This window comes from Neophocaena asiaeorientalis, unplaced genomic scaffold (genome assembly GCF_003031525.2).
Source record: "Neophocaena asiaeorientalis asiaeorientalis breed wild unplaced genomic scaffold, Neophocaena_asiaeorientalis_V1.1 scaffold35, whole genome shotgun sequence".
NCBI lineage: Eukaryota > Metazoa > Chordata > Mammalia > Artiodactyla > Phocoenidae > Neophocaena > Neophocaena asiaeorientalis.
Window position 1 is genome coordinate 1,973,188 of NW_020172984.1, and position 27,496 is coordinate 2,000,683.

A 27,496-nucleotide genomic window follows, 5' to 3' on the forward strand; every position below is an offset into this window, starting at 1 on the left:
TCCAAGCATATTTGAAAAAGAAACAAGGAGAACTTCTAAAATAAAGGAAAAGTAAAGTCAATGAACATAGAAGCTCAAAAAATATATATATATATACAGTTCACTCTGCAGATTAGGCACAAATTTAAGAAAGAACTAAAGAATTGAAAACTAAATCTAAAGAAAAATTTCCAAAAGGAAACACAAAAAGTAAAACAAATATTAAAACTTGAGAGATTATGAGGCATGAATATAAAATGAGATGTTTGAATAAAACCAAGACTGCAGAAGTGGCAATATTTGAAGAATTTATGGAAGATATGAAACTTCAGATTTTAGGAAACACACTGAATCCCAAGGAAAGAAATAAAAATAAACCCTCAGGTAGACACAGCACAGGAAATGTACAGAATACCAAACACAAAAAGCACCAGAGAGAAAAGGCAAATTACCTATAAAAGTATGACAAAACTGTCTGAAAACACCCCATCCCCATACACACACCTTCCCAAGAGCTAAAATGGAAACCAAGAAACAGGAGAATAACATTTCAAAGTGTTGAGTGAAAATTAACATGAGCCTAGAAATTCAAAGCTATTATGTAAGAACAATGACAAAATGAAGACATTTTCAGACAGACAAAACCACAGAGACCCTACCACCAACAGACCCACACTGAAGAAACTTCTAAAGGATAGGATATATTTCAGAAAAGAAAACAAATGAGCCCAAAAAACAGGATGCAAGGGACTCCCCTGGTGGTGCAGTGGTTAAGAATCCACCTGACAATGCAGGGGACACAAGTTTGATCCCTGGTCCGGGAAGATCCTACATGCCATGGAGCAACTAAGCCCGTGCGCCACAACTACTGAGCCTGTGCTCTAGAGCCCATGAGCCACAATTACTGAGCCTGCATGCCACAACTAGTGAAGCCCACGCACCTAGAGCCCATGCTCCACAACGAGAGAAGCCACTGCAATGAGAAGCCTGCGCACCACAACAAAGAGTAGCCCCTGCTCACCGCAACTCCTGCGTGCAGCAACAAAGACCCAACGCAGCCAAAAGTAAAATAAAATTAATTTTTTAAAAAAGGGATGAAAGCAGAAGTGGTGCACAATATAACTGGTTAGTATGCACACACAACTAAAAAAATAATAATGCTCATTATTAATTTGGGAAATAAAAAAGATATAAGGTGAAAACATTTAAAGGGTGCGTAGTTTGAATTAAGTTGTTCTAAAGTTCTGTATTGTTCATGAGAAGGGCAAAGATAACTAATCTCAGACTTTGTTGAGTCAAAGAAGTGTACTAAAATTCTAAGGATAATAGCTACAAAAGTACAAAAAGGCTATATAACTTCCAAACTAGGAGAAAAGGGAAAAATAAAACTAAAGACGAAGTCCTCAGACCAAGAGAATCACCCTAGAGAAATACTCAAACACACGTAAATGTACAAGAATGCTCAGTGCATATTGTTTGTAATGCTGCCAGTTTTGACACAGCCTAAATTTCCTTTGTGTGGAAAATACATGAATAAACTGTGATACTCACATAAGAATACACCAACCAGCAGTGAAAATTTATGCATGTTATCAATTTGGGATAAATTTCACAAACATAATGTTGAGGGAAATTTAAAAAGGAAGTTGCAGGAGGACACATACAAGATGACACCATGTATATTAAGATTAAAAACACAGTCAAAGACAACTTGTGGTCATGGTGGAATAAGATGGTCAGAAGATTGCCCTCCAAGAAAACAAGTATAAACCTGGATGAAGTTGTGGGGGGCAAAACCAGTTCAGGTCACTTGGAAATCAACCACAGGCAAACAGCAATTTGAGAAGTAAATACTCTTAAAAAATGTGTTAGCATATTGGTAAGAATGGTGGTAGTGACTACGTAACCTTCTGGCCTGAGGCTACACTCAACCCGCACTGTTCTTCCAACTCAGTCAGCAAAAACTATAGCTTTACTGACCTGGGGCTGGCTGAGAAAACCACCAACTTTACTGCCTGAGGTGGAAGACCTGATTCAAGGTAGGGAGCGAAGAGAGTACAAAATCCTGCAGCTTTGCTAGTTAAAAACGGCAGACCTGGTTTAGAACAGGAAGACCTGCAGCTCTGGTAGCACAACATCTTGGTCCCAGTATGGGATAGGTGGCACATCAGCCAGAAATTTAATGGGGAAATCCTGAATGTACGAAAGCCAAAGAAGACAAAGACAAACTCTCCCCACATCCTTAGCTGACTGCCAAATTATGCTTGCGCCAGGACAAGCCAGAGAAAGCCCAGGGAAAGAATAGGAAAAAAAAGAAGGGTGGTGGTGGTGGTGGGGAAGACTCAAGAACTGACTCTGACTTGTAATGCAGTTCTTAACCCACACTCGGATTGATCAGCAGATGATGGAAGGCGTGAGGTGTCTAAACACAACCTCTGCCCAGATAACTGGCTGACCTCTCAACTATTCAGACATAGGGCAACCACTAGGAACCAAGCAAAAAAATTAAATTTAAAATTAAAAACCCCTGCAATGACATCAGTGGCTAAACTGCAGGGGGCAGTGATCCCACAGCTTAAGTCCATACAAGTTACTAAAACAAAAACAATTTAGAGTTGCTACAGTACAGTATCTAAAAGATCCAACTTTCAAGCAAAAATTAGTAGTTATGTAAGAAAACAGTAAAGTGTGTCCCACACGTTGGAAAAAAGCCATCAACAGAAACTGACCCTGAGTGAATCCAGATGTTGGATTAGCAGACTTTGAAGAATCTATTATAAATATGATCAAATAATTAAAGAAAACCATGTGGATACTATGTTAATCAATGGGGAATTTCAAAAGAGAAATGGAAACTAAAAAAGCAGCAAATGGAAATTCAAAATGTGAAAAGCACAATAACTGAAATGAAAAATTCACCAGATGGGCTCAATAGCAGATTAGAGATGTCAGAAGAAAGAATCAAAGAATTGAAGATGGATCAATAGATATTAGCGTATCTGAAGAACAGAAAGAAAAAAGGTGGAAGAAAGGTAAACAGCCTCAGTGACCCATGAGACAAAGTCAAACTTTCCAACACATGAGTAATGGAGTTTCAAAAGAAGAGGGAGAGAGAAACAGGCAGAAAAAAAATTTTAAGAAACAGCAACTGAACACTTCCCAAAATTTGATGAAAAATATTAACTTGTAGATCCAAGAAAACTCAACTACTCCAGGTAGAATAAACACAAAAAGAACTCCGCCTAGACACATCACAGTTAAACTGCTAAAAGCCAAAGACCAAGAGAAAAATCCTGCAAAACACAACTCTATACATAATTTAGAATACAGATATATGTAGGAAATGTATAAAGATGCACAGGTGAACGGTAAACACCAAATTCAGGATAGTGAAGAAAGGGAAAATAAAAATCAGAGAGTGATATATAGGAAGCTTGAACTGTATGATTCATTTGTTAAGCTGGGCACTGAGTATAGGGTATGCATTATAATATTGTCTACAGCTTTCTGAATGTCTCAAATATTTTATCACCAAAAAAATCATCAAAAAGGATTATGTCCTCTGCTAATGTGAAGAAAAAAAAAGATGAGTGGAGAAATTCTTCTTTAGTTTCATGAAAGTTTTTTTTATAATAAGGCACATTTTCATATTGCTTATCTGGACTCATCTAAAACAGGTTACAGTTAAAGAAAAACTGCCTTTTAAGTGACTATATGCTTCAAGAAGAGTTACCAATATAGGAATACCTGTGTACCTTTTCAGTTATTAGTCTGTAATTTCATAGTGACAATTTCACTGGCTTTCATTTATAGGTTTTACCTTACAGCTCCTGAGCCATTCCATACTGCTGGACACTGGGAACAATATGGCCACTCTTTTGAATCTAATCTATTATCAATGGCATCCTAGGAAAGAAAAGAATTAAAACCATCAAGAAAATATTGTAAATTCCAGGATTTTGTTTGTTTTACATAAAACTCAAAACTTGTGTTTACAATTAAGGAACATAAGGATATATATTTAATAAAATAAGGTTAGCCCTCTTTTTGAAACTCACAAATCTTAATTGCTACAAAAATTAATGAAATCATTTACTTATTAAACTAATATTTATTGCATGCCTGTATTTCTTCATCTGGAGGGTTCCCACTTCGGTGTGAGAATTCCAGGTACCTTATAAGGATCTTTCTCTTTAGAGTGCTAGGGGTTCCTTTTTTAAAAAATAAATTTATTTATTTTATTATTTATTTATTTATTTAGGCTGTGTTGGGTCTTTTGTTGCTGTGCACGGGCTTTCTCTAGTTGCGGTGAGCGGGGGCTACTCTTCGTTGCAGTGCACGGGCTTCTCATTGCGATGGCTTCTCTCGTTGCAGAGCACGGGCTCTAGGCACATGGGCTTCAGTAGCTGTGGCACACGGGCTCTAGAGCACAGGCTCAGTAGTTGTTGCGTACTGGCTTAGCTGCTCCGCAGCATGTGGGATCTTCCCAGACCAGGGCTTGAACCCGTGTCTCCTGGATTGGCAGGCGGATTCTTAACCACTGCGCCACCAGGGAAGCCCAGTGCTAGGGGTTTCTAAATACCATCTTAATCCTGACAGACCTCTTAGGCTACTGGACTCCAGGCCTTGCCCTTCATAGCGGTGGCTCTAAAACAGAATGTGGCCTAGGTGTATTCAAGACAAGCCAATGGGATGAGCGAGGCTTTCCTTTTCATTTCATTTTAAAAATTTTCCTTCTTTTTAGGGTTAATATTTTATTATATATTTATGTGTAATTGTATATACTGTACACATAATATTTTATCAATACAGAATTTATATAGTTTATAAATAAATAATCATATACTCTAGGCTCCTGATCACATCTATTATGATTAAGTATGCATGATCAAGAAAGTTTAGAGACCACTGCATTAGAGCATGGTTGTACAAATGGTATCAATAAGTAGGAATGGACACAAGGAATGGGCACAAGGTACTCAGTAGTCCTAGAATATTTCAATAAGACTGCAAGATGTGAAGAAACCAAGTTTCAGGAGAAACCCTGAAGGCCGTAGACTGCCACTGAGGTAAAAGTGGGTTTTCTGAATTTAATATGCAAATCCTTGTTAAAGGGTTTGAGAAGGTCAATTCTTATTTTTAAAATACTAGCAAAGAAAAACTACTTAGTTCTATATCCTTGTTATGGATCAGAAAAAAAAACAAAACAACTTATGCTGCAGAAAAAAAGTCTAAACTCTTTAAACTTTTCATCTATATTAAGCATGTGTGAATGACATAGAATTAGTCAAGTAAAACAGAAAAATCATAGGAATAAATTGTACACAATTAGTTTCCATAGGAAAGTAGAAATTAAAGTTTAATAAGTTAAAGGCAAATTGGAATAAGTAGAACTATCTGATTATGACTGAAGAATCAATGTCATGACTTTATTGAGCTCATAATGTGATTTTTATTAGTTCATTTTCTTATTTCCTATAATTGAATATTATTTTCTAAAAGTAAACAGTACTAAAGGCATCAGCCATCTGTTGACTATAAAAGCAAACTTTAGTGAGGCTTACATTTTTTTCTTAACATCTTTACTGAAGTATAATTGCTTTACAATGGTGTGTTAGTTTCTGCTTTATAATAAAGTGAATCAGCTATACATATACATATATCTCCATATCTCCTCCCTCTTGTGTTTCCCTCCCACCCTCCCTATCCCACCCCTCTAGGTGGTCACAAAGCACCGAGCTGATCTCCCTGTGCTATGAAGCTGCTTCCCACTAGCTATCTATTTTATATCTGGTAGTATATATAAGTCCATGCCACTCTCTCACTTCGTCTCAGCTTACCCTTCCCCCTCCCCGTGTCCTCAAGTCCATTCTCTACATCTGCGTCTTTATTCCTGTCCTGCCCCAGTTTCTTCAGAACCATTTTTTTTTAAGATTCCATATATATGTGTTAGCATATGGTATTTTTCTCTTTCTGACTTACTTCACTCTGTACAACAGTCTCTAGGTCCATCCACCTCACTACAAATAACTCAATTTTGTTTCTTTGTATGGCTGAGTAATATTCCATTGGAGGTTTACATTTTAATCACAAATACATTTCCAAGAATACTGGAGTCTAACACTTTCTAATAGTGGTCATAAACAAATGTTATTTTGTTGAACTTTCATTCAACTAAATTATTTATATTTCTGCTACATATAGTTATTTCAAACAGAGTTTTTTTCATAAAGCATGTGTGTGCTTTTTTTTTTTTTAATTTATTTTGAGTCAGTCAGTGGTATGAATTTGCAGTCTTTAAGGAGAGAATCTTCAAGAGTTTCCTTTCCTCCCTTAACACCAGATACAGCCTTCTTTTGTGAACTCTCCCAGTACTGCAGATAATTCCTGACCCATAGATATGCTCAGACTGACAGATAAATATACAAAGAGTAAAAAATATTGTACAGAAGGGCACTCGATATAAATAAAATTTAATTAATTTTACCTCCAAAATATCTTTGATAAAAGGTGTCCATCGAGAGAGCTGAAACGTTTCTTCTGCAGACCGATCCTTTCTTAATGGTTTGCCTTGTTGAGACTAATATAATTAGAGGAAAAAAATTTTAAATCAGTAATTTTATTTAGTGATATTCTCTTAAGTTTTCTAACAAGATGTTTAATTTACAACAAACACTATGGTGCAGTTGACTTAAAACTAAGAGTGGAAAAGCCTACTCAAAAAATCTGAATAGGTGTGGTCACGTAACTTCACAGTATTTTGTGCATTAATGATAAAATTTATGATAGTATCAGAAAATATGTTTACTCCAAAGTGCTTATATAAAACTCGATGGGAAAGAGTGAGATTCTATACAGAGTTCTTCAAATTCTGCTATAAATGAATCATAAAAAGAAAAGCATAAATAGCAAATTACAACAGAAGCTGTAAGATATAAATTCACTAGAAAAATGTACTTGTCCAAATTACTCATATATGGAAAAAAATGAAATTATTAATATTTTACTTACCAAATCAACAGAGTAAAATTAAGAAGACTGTCCACATGGATTCCCACATAAGAAAACATATTTAATGCAAATGACCACACATGCGTATTTATAAGTATATACAGAATGTAAAATTTCTTACGGGAGGGACAATGGGAACACCAAGGTAACTCCAGTTACGAATCATGTCACTCTCATTTTCTATCTTTACATTCTGGATCAACCTGTCCAAGTTTTCTTCCGTAGTTCCTTAGATAAGTAAAATATGAGTGCACAGTCAAATAATTGCTACCATAATCATTTCCAGGTTTTAGGTATCCAAGAATAAAGCTTTTTAAAAAAAAGCAAACATTTAAATTATATACCCTTCAGTATGCTCCCAATTTCACATTTTTCCTTTTATTTATCTTAACCAACTGTAGCCACTACTTTTGAATTTTCTAAGATTTTCTTATGATCAAATAGTAAACCACTTATTGTAAAATGATTTTAGAGCTGGGTATTTTAATATATTCAAGAAAATAAAACAGTCTGCATTACCATTAATACTGAATATATAAAGTAGGATTGCTCTTATTTTATCATAATTATCATGATTTTTGCTGAGTAGAACTGGAAGGAGTACTCGCATAGCATCTTTGACTTTCTGTCCTTCTGCGTCAGTTCCAAGTGCCAGATCCTTAACAAAAATGAAATATAGTCAGTGGTCTATGATCCAAATTCATTTTTCAGTTAAAGAAAACCTATTACTAACACTTGCCAAATTTTAATGGAACACTGATGCCTTTTCACAGGAAAATGTGAGTATCACTTGTAAACTAATACTGTACAAAATGTAAAAAGTCAAAAAATAATTCAGAGAAGAAAATCATTAATCTATACCTTTGCTAATATGGTAGACATGAGCCGCATGTGGCTACTGAGCACTTGAAATGTGTCTAAGTCTGAGTTAAGATGTGCTCTAAGTTAAAACACCAGATTCTGAGGACTTGTTTGTGAAAAAAAGAATGTAAAATATTTCAATAACTGTTTTATATTGATTACATGTTGAAATAATATTTTGGATGTACTGGGTTAAATCAAATATATTAAAGTTAACCACACTCATTTCTTTTTACCTTTTTAATGTGACTACTAGAATATTTAAAATTATACATGACTTGCAATCTATTTCTATTAGACAGCACTGATCTAAATAGTTTTGGCATTATAGAGGAGACTTTAATTAAATGTGCCTACACAGTACTCTGCAGGATGCTGCCTTAAATGCTGCACCCACTGAAAAAGGGCTGCCAACAGTGCTACCCTGAATTAATGCTCCAAACACTTAAATCATCCCATTCAACCAAAAATGCATAATCACAGATTAGGAGGGACTGCTTACTATGATACTGTATAGCTACTTGTTAGCGTTGGTAAGGAATGACGTATCAAACCAAGTGGGTGAGTCTCCTTCTAAAAGAGGTTCTGTGATCTAGTGCACTGTATTGAACAAAAAGTTAGGTTTTACCTTACAAAGTGAATTCTGGAAATCTATCCTGAACATAGGTATTTCTGGCTCTGCACCTACCTGTTCAGTTTTGCAGAGCTTTTCTATATTAGGCTTGAACTTATTCATGCAATCTTCTGCTAAATTAAGATGAACAACTTGCTGAAAAACAGAAGAAATCAATCATTTAAAGCATTTTCATTTCTTTCTGTGTAACTGATAATATTAAACTTTTGAGATGGGCCTGAAGGAAAGCATGGGCTTTGGTGGGAAGGAGGTACCATGTAAATCAAGGGAAACATCTCGAGAACGGAAAAAAGTGAAAATTACCATGATCTACAGGGGATAATCTACAGACCACAAAAAACAGAATGGAAGGGTTGAATTTGTGTTGGGCTTATAAGTAGTGAAAAATAAGGTGAGAAAAAAATAGTGAAGTCCTTAAAGTCAAGCAGAAAAAGTTTGAATTTATGTTATTGATTCTTGATTAGGGAGCAATATGATAAAAAATATGTAAATATTATTCTGATAAATACTTGTAAGAAGGACTAGAACAGCAAAAAAACAAAACTTTACTTGCCCACACAGCTTTGATTGCTCTTAAATCTACTGATATATAACTATTAATTCAGACATCCCTGGTGGCGCAGTGGTTAAGAATCCGCCTGTCAATGCAGGGGACACGGGTTTGAGCCCTGGTCCAGGAAGATCCCACATGCCACGGAGCAACTAAGCCTGTGCGCCACCGCTACTGAAGCCAGCATGCCTACAGCCCATGCTCCACAACAAGAGAAGCCACCACAGTAAGAAGTCCGCACACCGCAATGAAGAGTAGCCCCTGCTTACCACAACTAGAGAAAGCCGGCATGCAGCAATGAAGACCCAATGCAACCAAAAATAAATAAATAAATAAAAATTTAAAAATAACTATTAATTCAACGAACCAAGTATAACAACAACCACTTGTCAATCCAATGTTGAATTTTCTTATTAAGTTGATAAATATTAAGCTTTTTCTGTTTGGCTATTCAAAATAAAGATATAAATCAGGAGTATACATAGAGAGAACTCCATTGGGGAGCTTAGATATTTGGGGTATTTCTCAGACCTAAAGTAAGGTTTTAGAAGACAACTAACACCAAGTATTCCATGACACCCACTGCTAAACCTGACTACAGAACTGGATGGACTAATAAACTAAAAATGATAACATATCTTATGTACGATACTGCTTACCTTAGTAATCTGTTTACGGAAATGGGGCATCTTTTTCATCAGTTGGGCAAGAGCACTAAGTGATGTCTAGGAAAAATAAAACAGTTTTTAAAACAAACTTATGATTCAGTTATTTTTATATAACAACTTTAAAATCCTGCAGTTTTAAATATTTATTAATTTACTAAATATTTGGCAATTTTAAAAAGAAAACAAATTCAAGGTTTCCAGTTGCAGCCATGATAAAGTAACTGATATAAAAATTATTCTCCGGGGGGTTCCCTGGTGGCGCAGTGGTTGAGAGTCCGCCTGCCGATAAAGGGGACACGGGTTCATGCCCAGTTCCGGGAGGATACCACATGCCGCGGAGCAACTGGGCCCGTGAGCCATGGCCACTGAGCCTGTGCGTCTGGAGCCTGTGCTCCACAACAGGAGAAGCCACACAGTGAGAGGCCTGCGTACCGCAAAAGAAAAAAGAAAAATATTCTCCCTCCATAAACAAAAACAAAATTGGACAAAATAAAAAAGACAACAGCTTTCAGGCAAAGGAGTTTTCAAAAATAGCTCAAAGCTAGGTTACTTGAGCAAAGGAAAGCATAGACGGTGATTCCTGCACTCATCCTGGCTCTTCCCTGAAACATTTTCCAAAACACAGTGAAAGGAAGTAGAGTTTAAGTAGAAAGCAAGTCTTTCTGGGCAGAGGAAAAAGAGATCAGAGTTTGGGGCTACTGAGGTAGGGTTTGGGGTCCAGGGTTAATAGAAAAAAGAGCCAGTCACAACATAACTCAAAGACGTGTAGAAGGGTTGCCTTAGCATCCCTGGCCAAATACTAAGCTGCACATATACAGGGCATAACTCTTAAAGGCCTAGCAGAGAACAACTGCAGAGATTTCAGAGGGGTCTTAATGCAAGACAATATTGGCATTCTCTGATCCAGACAAAGTAGACAGTTCTAAATGAACATCCCAGACATTTAGTCCTGGAAGGACTATATCTTCAGACTAAATGCAAAAGTGAAATACACTCAACATAACAAAAGCCTGACATGAAGTCTCAACAGAATCAAGGTTATTCACTAACAAATTAACTGCCTGCCAGAACAGAACTCAATACTCTTAGTAAAGAGAACATCATCAAGAGCCTTTGCAACATAGCATCCACAATGTCTAACATACAGTAATATATTACTGGACATGTAAAACAGGAAAAAGTGATCGATACTCAAGTGATGAAACAGTCAATAAAAGTAGACCCAAGAAAATCCAGACGCTGGAGTTAGCAGACAAGGACTTTAAAATATCACACTTATGTTAAAGAAAACAGGTGAAAAGATGAACTAAATGGATGAAAAGATGGAGTATTTCAATACAGAATTATAGACTTTATTAAAATAAAATTCAATGGGGCTTCCCTGGTGGTGCAGTGGTTGAGAGTCTGCCTGCTGATGCAGGGGACATGGGTTCGTGCCCCAGTCTGGAGGATCCCACATGCCGCGGAGCGGTTGGGCCCATGAGCCATGGCCGCTGAGCCTGCGCGTCCGGAGCCTGTGCTCCGCAGCGGGAGAGGCCACATTGAGAGGCCCGCGTACCACAAAAAAAAAAAAAAAATCAGTGGATGTCCTAGAATTAAATGCACCTTTGAAATTAAAAACACAACGAATGACTCATACATTGTTGGTGAGACTGTAAAATGGTACAGCAAATTAGGAAAACAGTTCGGAAGTTTCCTAGAAAATTAAATATACATTTACCATATGACCCAGCAAACTTACACTTATTTATTCAAGTGAATGAAAACATTTGTTCACACAAAACCTGAATGTTCACAGTGGCTTTATTTGTAATTGTCAACAACCTGGAAAAAACCTAAATGTTCTGCAACTTGTGAACAGATAAAATGTAGTATATCCATACAATGGAATACTACTCAGCAATAAAAAGTGTTGAAGCTCCTGTTACATGTCACATGGATGAATGTCAAGTGCGTTATATTAAATGAAAAAGCCATATTGTATTATTCTATTTAGCTGTCATTCTGGAAAAGGCAAAACTATAGGAAAGAAAAGAGATCAGTGGTTCTGAGGGGATCAGAGTTGAGTGGAAAGGTTGCCTACAAAGTGGCACAAGGCAATTGCGGGGGGAGGTGTTGATGGAATTGTTCTATATCTTGGTTGTGGTTATATGAGAGTATATATTTGTCAAAACTCATACAATTTTATACTATAAAGGGGGAACTTTACTTTCTAATGCAGTTTAAGAAACAATATGTTGAATGGGTTTAACTGCAGACTGGATACAACAGACAAAAGTAGGGGACTCGGGCTTCCCTGGTAGCGCAGTGGTTGAGAGTCTGCCTGCCGATGCAGGGGACACGGGTTCATGCCCCGGTCTGGGAAGATCCCACATGCCGCGGAGCGGCTAGGCCCATGAGCCATGGCCGCTGGGCCTGCGCATCTGGAGCCTGTGCTCTGCAACGGGACAGGCCACAACAGTGCGAGGCCCGTGTACCGCAAAAAAAAAAAAAGTAGGGGACTGAAAGTCAGGTTAATAGAAGATATTTAATTAAAGCACAGAGGAGGAAAAAAGTGGGAAAATAAGGAACAGGATAGAAGAGATGTAGAATATAGTCCAAAAACCTAAAACACAAGTGAATGGAATCCTAGAAGGAGAGGAAAGACAGACTAGGACAAAATCAAGATGTGAGGAAATAAGAGCCAAGAATTTTACAAATATGAAGAAAGTTACCAACCCAGTGATTCAAGAAGCTCAATAAACCCAAGGAGGATAAATACCAACAATAACACATCATAGTAAGGCATATTACGGTCACATTGCTAAAACTAAAAGATAAAGACAAAAATCTTTAAAAAGACACTTTATCTTCAGGAAATTAACAGTAACATGACAGCTGGCTTCTTTAACAGAAATCATGATAGCCAAAAGGTGACATATTTAAATCTTTAAATTGCTGAAAGAAAAAGAACTGCCAACTTTGAATTCTAAATACAGTAAGTATCTCTGTAAAACCCATAAAACACAGATATCCTTAGATAAAAACAAAAGTTGAGAGAAATCATCCAGCCCAGATGGAAACACTGAAGAGCAATAAGGAATAAATAACAACAGATTTCAAATTTATGTGGACAATATAAAAGTCTATTGAGAATTTAAAACAAAAATAACATCCTGACTTTATAACACATGTTAAAGTAAAATATATGACAACAATAGCACAAAAGAGGAAGGGAGGTAAATGGAGTTAAACTATTATAAGGTTCTTGAATTCTTTAGGACATGGCAAAAGTATACTTTAAGGTACACTGTGATAATATAAGGATACATTTTGTACTACCCAACATGATGACTACAGGAAGGATACCAAAAGGTAAAACAAAAGTTTATTTTGGAGACAAAATGGAATAGTTTAAAGAAAAAAAAAAAGGCCTATATATATAAAGAAGGCAGAAAAGGAAAAGGATAAAATAAAGAGAAAACAAATAAGATGGTAACAAATTCAACTATATCAATAATTACATGAAATACAGATGGACTTAAACATTCTAATTAAAAGATAAGGATCATCAGATTGAATAAATAAACAAACCTCAACTATCAATACAAACTCTTTTTAAGAAGCACACTTTAAACATAAAGGCACAAATTGGTGAAAATAAAGGATGAGAAAAGATATACCATGTAAACACTAGCCAAAATAAAGCAGGTATGGCTATATTAAAATCAGACAAAGTAGAGCTTAAGTCAAGAAATATTGCAAATGAAAAACAAAATGACATTTTGTATTGATAAAAGATAAATTCAACAGAAAGGTAACTATCTTAAATTTATAAAGACTATAATTAACATGGCTTTATCAGTTGATATAGCTTTGTAAGTTGACAAGTCTAAAAAAAATAGACTAGTTCATAGCCATAAGCGATACCATTCTCAGTAACTGATATAAAAAGCAGATAAAAAATGAGTAAAGAAATAGAATATTTGAATAACATGATGAACCAACTTGATTTAATTGACACACATAGAATTTGTATTCTTTTCAAGTACACATTGGGTACTTAACCACAATAGGTCGTATGATAGGTCACAAGTCAAGTCTGAACAAATTTCAGACTTGAAGTTTGTTCAGATGGCACATTCTCTGACCACTATATAGTTAAATTACAATTCAATAACAGAAAGACAAGTATAAAATTCCCAAACTCTTTGAAATTAAAAAACATATTCCTATATAACACATAAGTCAAAGAAGAAATCACAGTGAGAGTTAGAAAACATTTTGAGCTGAATCGAAATAAAAATAGGTTATTCCAAAACTTGGGGAATGCAGCTACAACAATGTTAAGAAGGAAATAAATAAATATATATAGTAAGAGAAAAAAGGTTGAAAATCAGTGCTGTAAACATCCAACTCAAGAAATTAGAAAAAGAAAGACAAGCCAAAGAAAACTGAAGGTAGGAAATAAAAATGAGTAGAAATCAATTCAACATAAAACTAACATACAGTAGCGAAATCAGCAAAGCCAAAAGTTGGTTCTTTGAAATACTAATTATATATATAGGGATATTAATAGTATGTAGGCTAAAACACAAATTAACAATATTAGGATTAAATAAATAGCACACAGCTATAGGTTCTACAGACACTGAAAAGATAATAAGAGGATATTTGAAAATGAAGATATAATAGACAAATCCCTTAAAAATGAACATCCCAAAACTGATATAAAAAAATTAAAAATCTGAATAGTTCTGTAACTATTAAAGAATTTGTAAGTAAAGACTTCCCCATAAAAATGGAAAACTCCATGCCCAGACTGCTTCAGTTGTGAAGTCTTCCAAGCAATGATGAGACAAGTAATAACAATCTTACACAAACACTTCCAGAGAATGAGAGGGAAAACATTACAACTCATTTAAAGACCAATATAATTTTGCTGCCAAAACCTGACAAGATTATCTCACTCACACACACACACACACACACACACACACACACACACAAGAATTATTGCAGGGAAATACTATAGTTCATAAACCTAGAAGTAAACATTCTAAGCAAAATATTAGCAAATAGAATCCAGTGACATAGGAAAAGGATAAAGTATCATGACTAAGTGGAGCTAATTCCAAGAATGCATGGTTGGTTTAATGTTAGAGAATCAATGAATTTAACTTATCACATTAAAAGAATAAAAGAGGGAAAAAAATTTCAATAGGTGCTGATACAGCATTTGATGAAATCCAACACCTACTGCTGATTTAAAAAACAAAACCAAAAAAAACCTGTTGGCAAATATGGAATAGAAGGGAACTTCTTAATCTGACAAAGGATGTATCTAAAATAATCTAAAACTACCATAATACTCAATGATGAAATATCAAACACGTTTCCCCTTAGGTTGGAAATGAGACAAGGATATCCTGTCACCAGTTCTATTCTACATTATACAGCTAGGAGGTATTAACTACTAAGAAAACTAGTTTAAAAGGTATACAGATTCGAAAGGATCAGGCTAAATTTTCTTTATTCACAGATATTATTGTGCAACTTTCTGAAATGATAGAAATGTCCTATATCTTAATTTAGGTGGTAGTTCCACAGGTATGTGTGTGTATGAATACATATATATGTATGTAAAAAATTATTCAGTATACACTTAAGATTTGTGCACTTTACTTAGGTAAATTATACCTCAATATAAAAAATCTAACAAGAATGCATTAATGCAATTGGCTAAATGGCCTTTTAAAAATAAATTTTAGGGCTTCCCTGGTGGCGCAGTGGTTGGGAGTCCGCCTGCCGATGCAGGGGATGCGGGTTCGTGCCCCGGTCCGGGAGGATCCCGCATGCCGCGGAGCGGCTGGGCCCGTGAGCCGTGGCCGCTGGGCCTGCGCGGCCGGAGCCTGTGCTCCGCAACGGGAGAGGCCACGGCGGTGAGAGGCCCACGTACCGAAAAAAAAAAATAAATAAATAAATAAATTTTAATGGAGCAAGACAGAGAAACTGTTGCTAACTGTTGAGGCTAGGTAATGGGTACATGAAAGTTTATTTTCTCTACTTTTGTGTATGTTAGAAATTTCCCAAAATGGAAAGTTAAATAGATAAAAAATTTTACACAGACTTTAAAATTCACCTTCATCGTTATCTTGAAAGTTAAATAACACTCTTACCTTTCCTTCCGTTGCTTTCTTTGTTGATGAAATTTCTTTCATAAGCTTGGGAATTTCCCTGTCAAATTGTAAGAGAATTCTTTAAATTTCTAAGGTGTAATTCTTTACAAAAATATTTTAAGATTACAAAATGTACTATCATGTATTTAGTATTTTAAAAATGTGGAACAAAAATTAAAATGAGTTCACATACTCTAATACAACTGCAATATGCCGATGTCGAATTCTGACCCAGAGGTCATCATCTTCTTCAAGGATTGCCTCCTTTTCTTTCCCATCGGTTTTATATCTACAAGTAGAGAGAAGTATGAACTTTTTGATTATTTTCCCACCCAAAAAGTGAAACATTTTTATAAACAATAATTTTAAGATACAGCTCAAGAAACTGAAGAATACATCTACTATTTTGGGGGATAATGAATACATACTCAAAACTAAGGCATATTGCTATCCATACAATAAAAATCAAAGTGCTTTGTCTACCAAGACCTTTTTACTTTCGTTAGGTTTAGCTGTCATTATTATAGAGTTTTATCTCAGCAAAGTGGTATCTTAGAAACAAAAATTCAACGTTCCACAATCAACTTTAAGAACAAGAGTGAATACACTAACAATCTGTATTCCAGTTGCTCAAAACACTACTTTGACATACTAATAACCATCAACTCAACTATCAAACATCCATTAAGAAAAGAAATGTCACCCCCTAATGTAGCCTATTAAGTACTGCAGGTGTTTCAGAGTTGGTACAAAATTCACAAACATATATCATCTGTTTCTATATTCTTCCCTAACCCTACAACCACATCTCCTTTAAAGAATGGGAAAGGAAATGAGAGAAAAACTAGTGTAGCCATTAAAAACCTTGATTGCTTTAATGAGTTCTACTGAACTGAGAGGCAATTCAAGAGGTTCATGGAATTACTCAAAATGGGCTTCCTGACTGCTTCCCCAAAAGTAATTCCTCGCTTCTCTTTTTATGCAAATAGCCAGCCTCCTTCCATTCGTGGAGCTGGAAAATTCAATCATCCCTGGGACTGTCAACGTCCTCAAGATCAGAATGGACAGCATTGAGCTTTCCTAGCACTGGATAGCAGACAATAAATGGAGATTTCTGCTGCATAAATATAATCATTTCTACAATCCCCCAAATTTCAGGCCCCATCTATAAAACCATCTACCTATTTGGTCTTAATTACAGATGCCCAAAGGCAGAACGACTGTGCTTAATTACAAGACTGCACTAAGGACAGAGGCCTTTTTGTCATTTAAAATGCCACTTTGTACTTCTTTAACCTTTGATTTATAAACAAAGATTAAGGTAGTAGGCCTGACAATACTAAAAGATGATGACAATCCTAAGAGTACATTTAAAGAGGTCACCAAGATGAAGAACACAGTCTGGATACTTAGAAGTTTCTGCTCTGCATTATTTCCATTAAAAATTGGGATGGAGCACAACCCACAGGGAGTTCGTGCTTCCACCTAGTCTTATCCCTGGACTTTTTCGATTCATTCAAAAAATCTCTGACTTCTTTGTTTTTGTTTTTAAATAAGTCTCTCTATTACTCTTAAAAAATTAAACCTTGCTTTGCTTGCCAGCAAACCTAGGGAGATAATTTTTTTAAAGAAGTACTAGGTTAGAAATGTCTGAAACTTATGTCAATAGTCTGGAACCAAATTCTTAAGTGTCCATCAGTTTAAGTCGTTTCTAAGTCTCTTGAGCAACGTAGGTTTAGAGACCTAAAGGATAAGAGAGGTAAACAACATGCTTTCTGAAAATTCTGAAAAAATTGCTTAAAACTACTTTTATATTAGAATAACTACTTTTATATTAGAAAAACTACTTTTATATTAGAAAAATGTTGATCTACGTCATCTAACATTAATACAAATAAAGAAAAACTCAGAAGCCAGGATCTGACCAGAATGCAAATAAAAATACAATAGAAAATACAAAATTAGTTTAACAATATTTGGTTTAAGAAAAAATATTAAGTATTATAATTAGCACAAGTTTTTAGATCTTTTTAATCTATTAAAATTACTAAATTAATTTAAACATAAAATTTCAGAAAACTAATTTTCTTTTTTATTACTATGCTCAAAGCAGTAAATCTTAGCTAAAATATGCCAATTTGGATTTAGAAATTATGATATCAAACAACATGTTATATATTTATGTGTATATATATATGTATGTGTGTGTATATATATACACACACTCATAAATGATGCACAAAGGTACAATAAAATGGTTCCTTAACAGAAAAGTGATTTCATTTTTCATTTAGCTACTTGATATTACTTTTAAAGTTAATATGCTTATATCAGAGTTAAGTCAATAATAGGTACCAAATTGGTAAACTTGTATCTATTCTCAATAACCATCCTAATGAGGTTCCTAGTCTTCTAATCTTTTTAAATACACTATGTTGACAAGACACACATATAGATAACTTTTGGATGTGTGATTCAGAATAATCACAGCCTAACCAATTTGAATATGGTTTTCACTTCAATAAATATAGTAGTGAGCCTGGTATTTACTGAAAAGTACAAATTCCAGCTGTTTCAAATCTATTTTTGTTGTAGACACAGTTAAGGAAGCAAATACACCGAAAAAGCTTCAAAGCAGTTAAATTACCCATTAACTAACAAGGTCAAGATATTTTTAACAGATTATGATTATAGGGGTAAGAGAAGGATAAAGTCTCTGAATGAAAAAGGTTACAGGGGCTTTAGATTTCTGGTGTCTGCGCGAATCATTAAATGCTAATATCCTATCCTGTTTGTATATGCCCTATATATTCCCTTCAAGTTATACTTGCTTGTATGTATCATTCTCAATCGGCAGTAGATCATATGCCATTGCCTGAAAGGTCAGTTCATGCAGGACAGTGGACACAGGATCAAAGCCACGATCAATTATTATGAGCTGGGAATGAGTTTTACCCTGGAATAACAAAATAAAATTATCTTAAGAAACTTCAATTTCTTTGTGTGAACATATTTTTAGTATCTTAGAAAACAAAAGCAGACTTTTCCTAAGTTCTGCCCCATTCCTAAGAATGTGAAGTTATATTAAAACAGAAAAATCTGAGTGGTATAACAGGGGAAAAAAATAAGACTACAAAACCAAAAGCTTTCATAATTAGAGTAAGAGGCTATACTCAATAATACGATATTGTGAAAATTCCTTTAAAAAAAGTAACATTTGGCCTGCACTAAATCTATTTCCTTAGGAATTTAGCTCCATAAACACTAAAACTGATATAAATTATGAATAGTAGTTATTACTTGAACTCTTTATGCTATACACTGTGCTAAGCAAGAAATATCCATATTATTTAATTCTTATAGCAACCCTGTGAGACAGGGATTATTAACTCCATTTGACAATGGGGGCATTAAGGCTTAAAATTAAGTAACTTGCCCAAATCACACAGCTAGCTAGTATGTGGTAGAATGGAGATTCAAACCCAGGTCAGCTTCACTCCATGGCCTGTACTCTTAACCATTACGCATTTTAAAAGATTACATTGATGCCAGCTAAGATGGTAAATTACAATGAAAGCTTTGCTATCATTAACTCACAAACAGCACTAATCATTAAACAGTGAATAATAGTGCTGGGAAAAATCATTGTTAATATCAGTATCTTCCATACTTCATTTTAAAAAGTAATAAATTCTCTGGATTATTATTTGGAGCAGTAAGAGATAACTACAACTCAGACAAACATTTCTTATTTATTTACTTCCAGCAGACAAAGGTAAACTACATAGAATAGATCTTTAAAATTTTTTTTAGTTAACCATTCACTCATTTAAATAAACCTTGAGATAGTATGGTATAGTGATTAAGAGCACAGCCTCTGGAATCAGGTAGATCTGGGTGTGAATCCAGCCTTGACCACTTTCTCTCTTTCATTTTTTTTTTTTTAATTTTTTGGCCACGCCACGCAGCTTATGGGATTTTAGTTCCTGACCAGGGATCGAACATGGGCCCTCAGCAGTGACAGCATGGAGTCCTAACCACTGAACCTCCAGGGAATTCCCAGCCTTGACCACTTTCTTGTTGTACAACTTTGGACAAATTGCTTAACTTGTTAATATCTCAGTATTCTCATTAAAAAACAAACAAAATATATATATTTAATCAGAACCTCTGCCCTACAAGATTACTGTAAAGATTAAATGTAATAATACCATGAACACTTATCACAGTGCCTGGCACTTAGTAAGCCCTCAATACATGTAAGTTATGAGTCTTCAGAAATATGAATAGGAAAAAGACTGTGCAATATAAGTGCTATATCAGGGCTTGGGGCTATGAAAGTATGTGAGAGGAAGAATCGCTTGACCTGAAGAGTGAGGAAAGACTTCAAAAAGGAGGTGACTCTCAGGTCCTTGAATGAAGAAAAGGTATCAAGCATTTGAAAGGTGTATAATTTCTGAGGCAGAAAGAATGGAAAGGACAAGTTTGGTTTTTGTGGATTTTCCTTTTTATCATTGAAATCATGAAGGACTAAAGGGATATTAACTAATATAATGATCGTTTATCTCTTTCCTCATTCAACAAACATTTATTGACTACCTACTATACTATGTATACCGAGCCATTACATTCATAACTACAACCAGGACAACAGATTTCACTAGTCCTCCCAACCAAAAACTAGTAACTTTTAAAGTTCTGAACCAACATTACATCTAATCTTACACCCTCCATTCTAGCCAAGTTGTTTGTGAATTTTGCCTTTTTCTCTATGCTTCTGCCCAAAGAACCCTGTTATCCAAGAAAAAATCTCCCTCTTCTGTTATACTCATTCTTCAAGCTCAAGGGCCTCTTCCTCTAGGATGCTTTCCAAGACTCCAGTTACAATAAGATTAAGCCCCAGCCTATGTTCCCACTACATTTCATGTATTCTTCTCTCATTCCTCTTACTACATGCATTGTAATTGGTGGTTTCCTTGCCCATCTCCTCTTCTAAACTATCAACAGTTCCTTCTTTTTATTTTTCAGCTACTGTAATATGGCTTCCTAGCCCTGTGGCACCACCTCTGTCAGTCTACTCAAGCTCTTCACTCTCCAACCCAAGCTCAAATGCTAGAATTCCCCAGGTTCTAATCTTAGTCTTAGACTACTTTATATTATCTTGATAAGATAGTAATAGCTATCATTCATTAAACTCCTATTATATGCCAAACACAAGCTAATCTGCCTAATCTTCATACCAACCAAGTAAGGTACATATCATCTGATCCATTTTATAGACGAAAACACAACTCAGAGTAAATAATATGTCCAAGAACACAAAGCTGGTGATAACAGGAAAAATTATGTTTATCAACCGTTTACTCAGTTGCAAGCACTATTCTAAAAACTTTTTATGTATTAACTCATTTAATCCTCTATTTTATAATATAGGTATTCTCTTATTATTCCCATTTTATAGATAAGAAAACTTAGGCACAGAGAAGTTACATCATTTGCTAATTGACATATCTATGAATTAAATGGCATAGCCCGGATATAGACAAAATGCTCATTTCAAAACCCTTATCTTCTCCTCTAAGCCACACTGTCTATTAAGACTTCTACTACCACTTATATCAGTGATTCCCAAATCAAAATTGGGGATCTGTGTTAATGATTCTCAAATCAATACTGGAAAATGAATGAACAACAGTTTCCTTGGTTTAGAAAGAAATAAGACAGACTTTATGCATAACCACTATTTATCTTTTATATGTTACCTTTATTAGGCTCTTTTCATCAATCTTGTAGTAGTTTTCAAGTTTTTTTTCAACAAGCTGAGCAAGCTTACTGGCATTATCCAGAGGTTTACTAGAAATGGAAAAAATGTTCGAACAATTATCTTTCTTTCAAGACACACTTTACAATATCAAGTTGAATTCCAAAATTAAACCATAAATTTATTAATTTAAACGATTTTATAAACATGGAGAAGTTCAGATAATACATCAAATAGAATGCTATATCAATTTGTCTGGATTTTATCAATGTAAACCTTATCATATGTGCTTCAGATTTTTTTTCATATGAAGGAAATATCATAAATAAAACCGCAGCTCCTTTATTCCCCTCCCAATTCCCGGTCTTCTCCCCAACCCCTAGCTACCCCCACTCCAAGGCAATACTATCATGAATTTGATGTGTATTCTTCCTGTCATTACTATTATACATATGTTTACTGTTTTATATGTGTTTTAACTGTATGTTTTTACTGTTATATATATGTGTGAGATCTATGTTGACACATATCAAATTTAATCATTTTAGTTCAATATAGTATTCCATCATATGATTTATACTGGATTCTATACATTCATTCCCCTAAAGATGGACATTTAAGTCATTCTCAATTTTATACCATTCCAAAAACATTGAAACAAATATCTTTGTACATACATCTCCATGTACATGTTTCTCTAGATATATTATTTCTAAAAGTATAATTGCTAGATTATATGGTATGTACATTTTCAACTTTTCCAGATATTACCATATTACTCTCCAAATTACTCGACCAATTATCTCTCCCACTAGCAGTATGAGATCTCCCTTCATGCTCTCTAACATTCAGTCAACTTTCCAATATAGTCTTTTGCATAAAATCTTATACACCACTGTCTTCTAAAATGATAAAATCATACTCTAAATTGTAACTTCATGACCAGTGACATTAGTATAACTTCTGAGTCTACAAGAAATTGTAAGAAAAGGCTCTTCAATTAGCAAACCAACCTCAAAAATGGGGGCTCTCCTTGTAAAGGGCTTCAAAGTGTTAAAGGACCTTTAGGTTTTATACCTCAAAAGTAAATAAAGAAGCAACTATAAAGAATAATTTATTACACATTTTGCTTTAAAATATTTTCAAAAGGAAATAATTTCATGTTAGAATTACACTTGAAAAGTCCATGAGGCATAAAAGAATACTTTGTGAAAGAACAGGTAGGATTCTAAAAGCCTGATTATTTAACTATTACAATAACTCCAAACAGGTCCAAAGGTGAGCTATTAAATTATAAATTGGCCTCAGTTATCCCTCAGTATCCACAGGGGATTGGCTCCAGGACCTCACTCAGATTTCAAAATCTATGGATGCTTAAGCCCCTTTTATAAAATGGCGTAGTATTTGCATATAAACTATGCATATCCCCCATATACTTTAAATCACCTCTAGATTACTTATAACACTAATACAGTGTAAATGCTATGTAAATAGTCATAAATACAATGTAAATGTTATGTAAATAGTTCTCTGCATGTAGCAAATTCAAGTTTTGCTTTCTGGAACTTCCTGGAATTTTGTTTTCTTAATATTTTCAATCCACGATTGGTTGAATCTGAGGATGCCGAACCTGTGGATACATATGGCTGACAATATTACATACTCATTTCCCTGAACAGAGCCAAACACCAAGAGTAGAAGCTTGAACAGAGACTGAACTCTAGCAGGAGATAAACCATTTAATTCAGAATGTAATTAGCATATCACCTATAAGAAAAAGAATGTTTCCAACACCTGAGGTATGAGTGAAGAGCTTGTTTGGTCACATCTGAATTAAGGAGATTTACTATATACTTTCTAAGTAATTAACAGAAGATTTTTTAAATGGTCAAGAATAATGACACTTAAATATAAAGTACTACATGAATTTGAAATTAAACAATTCATCCAACTACCCTGACAAATGTCAATGTTTAAGTTAAAGAAACTTTTAAAACAGAAACAAGTGACATAACTTATTAGTAGTAGTACAGTATATTTACGTCTACTAGTTTATTAGTGTCATACACTACTTTGAGTTCTTTACAGATATTAACTCATTTAATTCTAAAAACAACCTTATAAGGTGAGTACTATGATTGTTCCCATTTCATAGATAAAGAAACTGAGAGCAGAAGGATCACACAGCCAGATCTGTGTCTGGCTACACAGAACAACATGAATGTCTAAGAACATAATACTGAACAAAGCCAGAAATAAAAAACATCAACCCCATTTATACCAAGTTCAAAATCAGGCAAAACTAAAATATGTGTTAGAAGTCAAGATAGTAGTTACCTCTGGGGAGGAGACAGGGGGTGATGACTAGAGAGGATCATGAGGGGGGGGCCTCTGAGACACTGTTAGTATTCTATTTCTTGACCTTGGTGAAGTTAGATAGGTATGTTCTCTTTGGAATGATTTATCAAGCCATATAAATATAATTTATGTACTTTACAGTAAACTTTACTTTTAATAAGAAACAAATAAATAAAGGTACATAGTACTAAAGTCAAACTTTAACTTTTAAAAAACTCCAAAAATCGGGCTTCCCTGGTGGTGCAGTGGGTAAGAATCCACCTGCCAATGCAGGGGACACGGGTCCGAGCCCTGGTCCAGGAAGATCCCACATGCCGCAGAGCAACTAAGCCCGTGTGCCACAACTACTGAGCCTGCGCTCCAGAGCTCGCGAGCCATAACTACTGAGCCCATGTGCCACAACTACTGAAGCCTGCACGCCAAGAGCCAGTGCTCCACAACAAGAGAAGCCAGCACAATGAGAAGCCCGCGCACCACAGCGAGGAGCAGGCCCCGCTTGCCACAACTAGAGAAAGCCTGCGCGCAGCAATGAAGACCCAATGCAGCCAAAAATAAAATAAAAGCTGTGACAAAGTGAGAGAGAGGCAGAGACATATATACACTACCAAATGTAAAATAGCTAGTGGGAAGCAGCCACATAGCACAGGGAGATCAGCTCGGTGCTTTGTGCCGAGTGGGATAGGGAGGGTGTGAGGGAGGGAGACGCAAGAGGGAAGAGATATGGGAATATATGTATATGTACAACTGATTCACTTTGTTATAAAGCAGAAACTAAAACACCATTGTAAAGCAATTATACTCCAATAAAGATGTAAAAAAACAAAAAAACCTCCAAAAATCTATTTAAAATGGCTACTGGAATTAAATACCATAGATATTTAGATACTATAACCAGTATCCAGATACTATGACTATTTAAATTTGGTGGAAATTCAATAAAACATTAAATGTAAGATGGTATTCCCCATAGGACAACAAAGACATTCTTCTAAGCATTCCTTAAAATCATGAAAAATATACATGTAAACCATACCAAATTTAAGCTCTGAAATTCAGTAATAGAGGCTATTAGTTACTCTGAAACTTAAGCCTTAAACTTTAAATCTCCTATATGTACAGCATAATTTTATAAAGAAAATAAATTCTGCAAACCAACACACAAAAGCAAGGAGACATTACTTACCTGTACACCAAAGAGCAAATAGACAGCATAACATATAAAGGCACCACTGAGTGTCTTACCTTTTATATCTTACTCCAGGATTTTCATCCAGGGTAGCACATACTGTAACTATCTGCTCAGCCATCGCTTCCATGGTGGTATCTTTTCCATTTGCATTACTAGGGTCTGGACTGTAACAGTAATAGAATGCATCTGGTACATCAAGAGTATATACCTAAGTTAGGCCAAAAAAAGTCACACTGTCAATTTAGAAACTTGACTAAAAATATGTACCTAGAAAAACACAGCTATTCCTTGGGATTCTAAAAAAAAAAATACTTGCACCAACCATGCTGTTTCCTGAAACAACTGTGTCTTTACCTTAATCAAATCTCATATTCTCTGTCATCTTGATTTCATCCCTTATTTCTTTTCTCATTCTCCTTTCCTGCTTAGTCTACCTCTCTCCTTCAATTCTTGTTTCATATAAAGATTGTACTCTTTGATTTTCTCTACCTGTGCAGCAGATGAAGAAATCTGAGGTAGTCAAATAAAAATAAAAATCTAAAACCTGGCACAAAGAAATAAAACAAAGCCAAAATTGGTCTATATATTTGACATACATTAAAATCTTAACCCATTAGAGAATAACCTAGAAATTTTCCAAAGTTGATATATATTTCAACTCTTTAGCTGATACTCTTAATGTCCTTAAAATAGAGACATACTTCCCCCAAAGACACAGCATTGTGCCAGACATAGTACTGGTCTTACGATATATACAATGAAACCTCACAGACATTTTTCAACTAACAAAAGCATTTACTTACATGCAAAGAATTGGATTAGAGATTTACTATTATTGTGTTACTTGAAGAATACAAAAGAAAAAGCTCTCTAATTGAGTTGAGATTTTCCCATTAATTTTAATTTTGTTTTTTAAACAATGATAGTAATCTCCCTTAGCCTAGGATAATGTATTGAGTGTAAAAGTAGACATGTAATAAACATTATAGGTTAACTAATGAATTATGAAAAAACTTCCCTGCATTTCCTTTCACACAAAGTAATTCGTTTCTCTGAACATAACCCAACACTAACAGCAGCAGCCTGAACACAGACTGAGATTTAGCTGAAGCTACCACTTATGTCTGTGTTGCTGTATTAACAAAGTCTGAGTTGCTGTATTAACTGCCAACAAGCACCCTACAGCTGGACTGTGGCTTTCTCATAGCATTCTACCCCATTGCAGTAGATAATATCTGTTCAAAAATATTTATTGCCCTCCTTACAGGGCCTCTCCCTATGGGAGTATACTTCCCACTCATTGATATCAGGCTTGCTATGGTCACTGGAATGTGAGTAGAAGTGACATGTGCCACTTCCCTACAGAAGCTTTAAAAGCCATTGTATGGCTCCACCATTTCTCTTTTCCTTCTGCTATGTCCCAGACAGGGGCTACTCCTTCAGCCTAAGTCCCAGAATGAAGAGGATGTAGAGCAAAGCCCCAGTCAAACCAAAATGGACACTAACGTGAAGGAGAAATAAACTTTGTTGTTGTAATGCACTGTGATTTGGGGAGTTGTTACCACAGCTTAAATTAATCTTAGCTATTATCTAATACTCTAATGAACCAAATACAATTTTGGAGCTGGTTTTCATTCTACACTCACATCTTCCTTTTCCTTCCTTCTCCTTCCCCCACTTTCCATCACCACCATGACATGTTCCCTTAGACTATTACTAAATGCTTTCTTCATCTCCATGACCCACAATCAGCTCCTTAAATATAGGAACTCTCCCCCCACAACCTCCATCTACTTTTCTTCCTAAATTATAGCCAGCTTAGCTCTGTTTCTACCTAGATACAATCCAGCACCCTCTCCACTAACTATACCAGACTTTTTGTACTCCCTGAGGTCAACTGTAAACAAACTCCCTTATATTCTTTAATGCTTTCCATCTAATTGCCCTAACGTATATGTGACAGCATTAATTACCTTAAACCCTTTGAAAGGGAAAGAGAGCTTTCTTTAATCCCTTTGACTCATGGATTCAGAAGGAGTCAACTACTTTCCTCCCCATGAAACTTCAAAATATGATGAATGTCCAACTTCTCTTCTTCGGAAGACTATCATTTCTGACTTTACCAATTTCTCCTCAACGATCACCCAACTTCTACTTAAAGACTTTAGGACTTTTCTGTACCAGCCCATTTTCTGCTATCACTCTTGATGGAACCTGGTGCCTCCTACAACCTAGTCCCAACCTACCTACAGACACAGCCTTATCTATCATACCATCACCCATTATAATCCTTATTCCTGCTGCTCCCCTGCACTTTCCTGCTTCTG

At 35.3% G+C, this 27,496-nt stretch overlaps 1 protein-coding gene across 1 annotated transcript in view; it reads right to left on the bottom strand.

Annotated features, from left to right (window-relative positions):
- Positions 1–27,496, bottom strand: part of STXBP3 (syntaxin binding protein 3) — a 55,664-nt gene that overhangs the window by 6,335 nt on the left and 21,833 nt on the right. The window contains exons 7-17 of the mRNA XM_024742095.1: positions 25,223–25,377; positions 21,624–21,714; positions 18,693–18,817; positions 16,055–16,150; positions 15,862–15,919; positions 9,695–9,760; positions 8,540–8,620; positions 7,510–7,648; positions 7,112–7,218; positions 6,467–6,559; positions 3,800–3,885 (exon numbers count right to left, since the gene is read on the bottom strand). Of these exons, the coding sequence (XP_024597863.1) occupies positions 3,800–3,885; positions 6,467–6,559; positions 7,112–7,218; positions 7,510–7,648; positions 8,540–8,620; positions 9,695–9,760; positions 15,862–15,919; positions 16,055–16,150; positions 18,693–18,817; positions 21,624–21,714; positions 25,223–25,377 (1,097 nt within the window). The remainder of the gene's footprint in view (positions 1–3,799; positions 3,886–6,466; positions 6,560–7,111; positions 7,219–7,509; positions 7,649–8,539; positions 8,621–9,694; positions 9,761–15,861; positions 15,920–16,054; positions 16,151–18,692; positions 18,818–21,623; positions 21,715–25,222; positions 25,378–27,496) is intronic.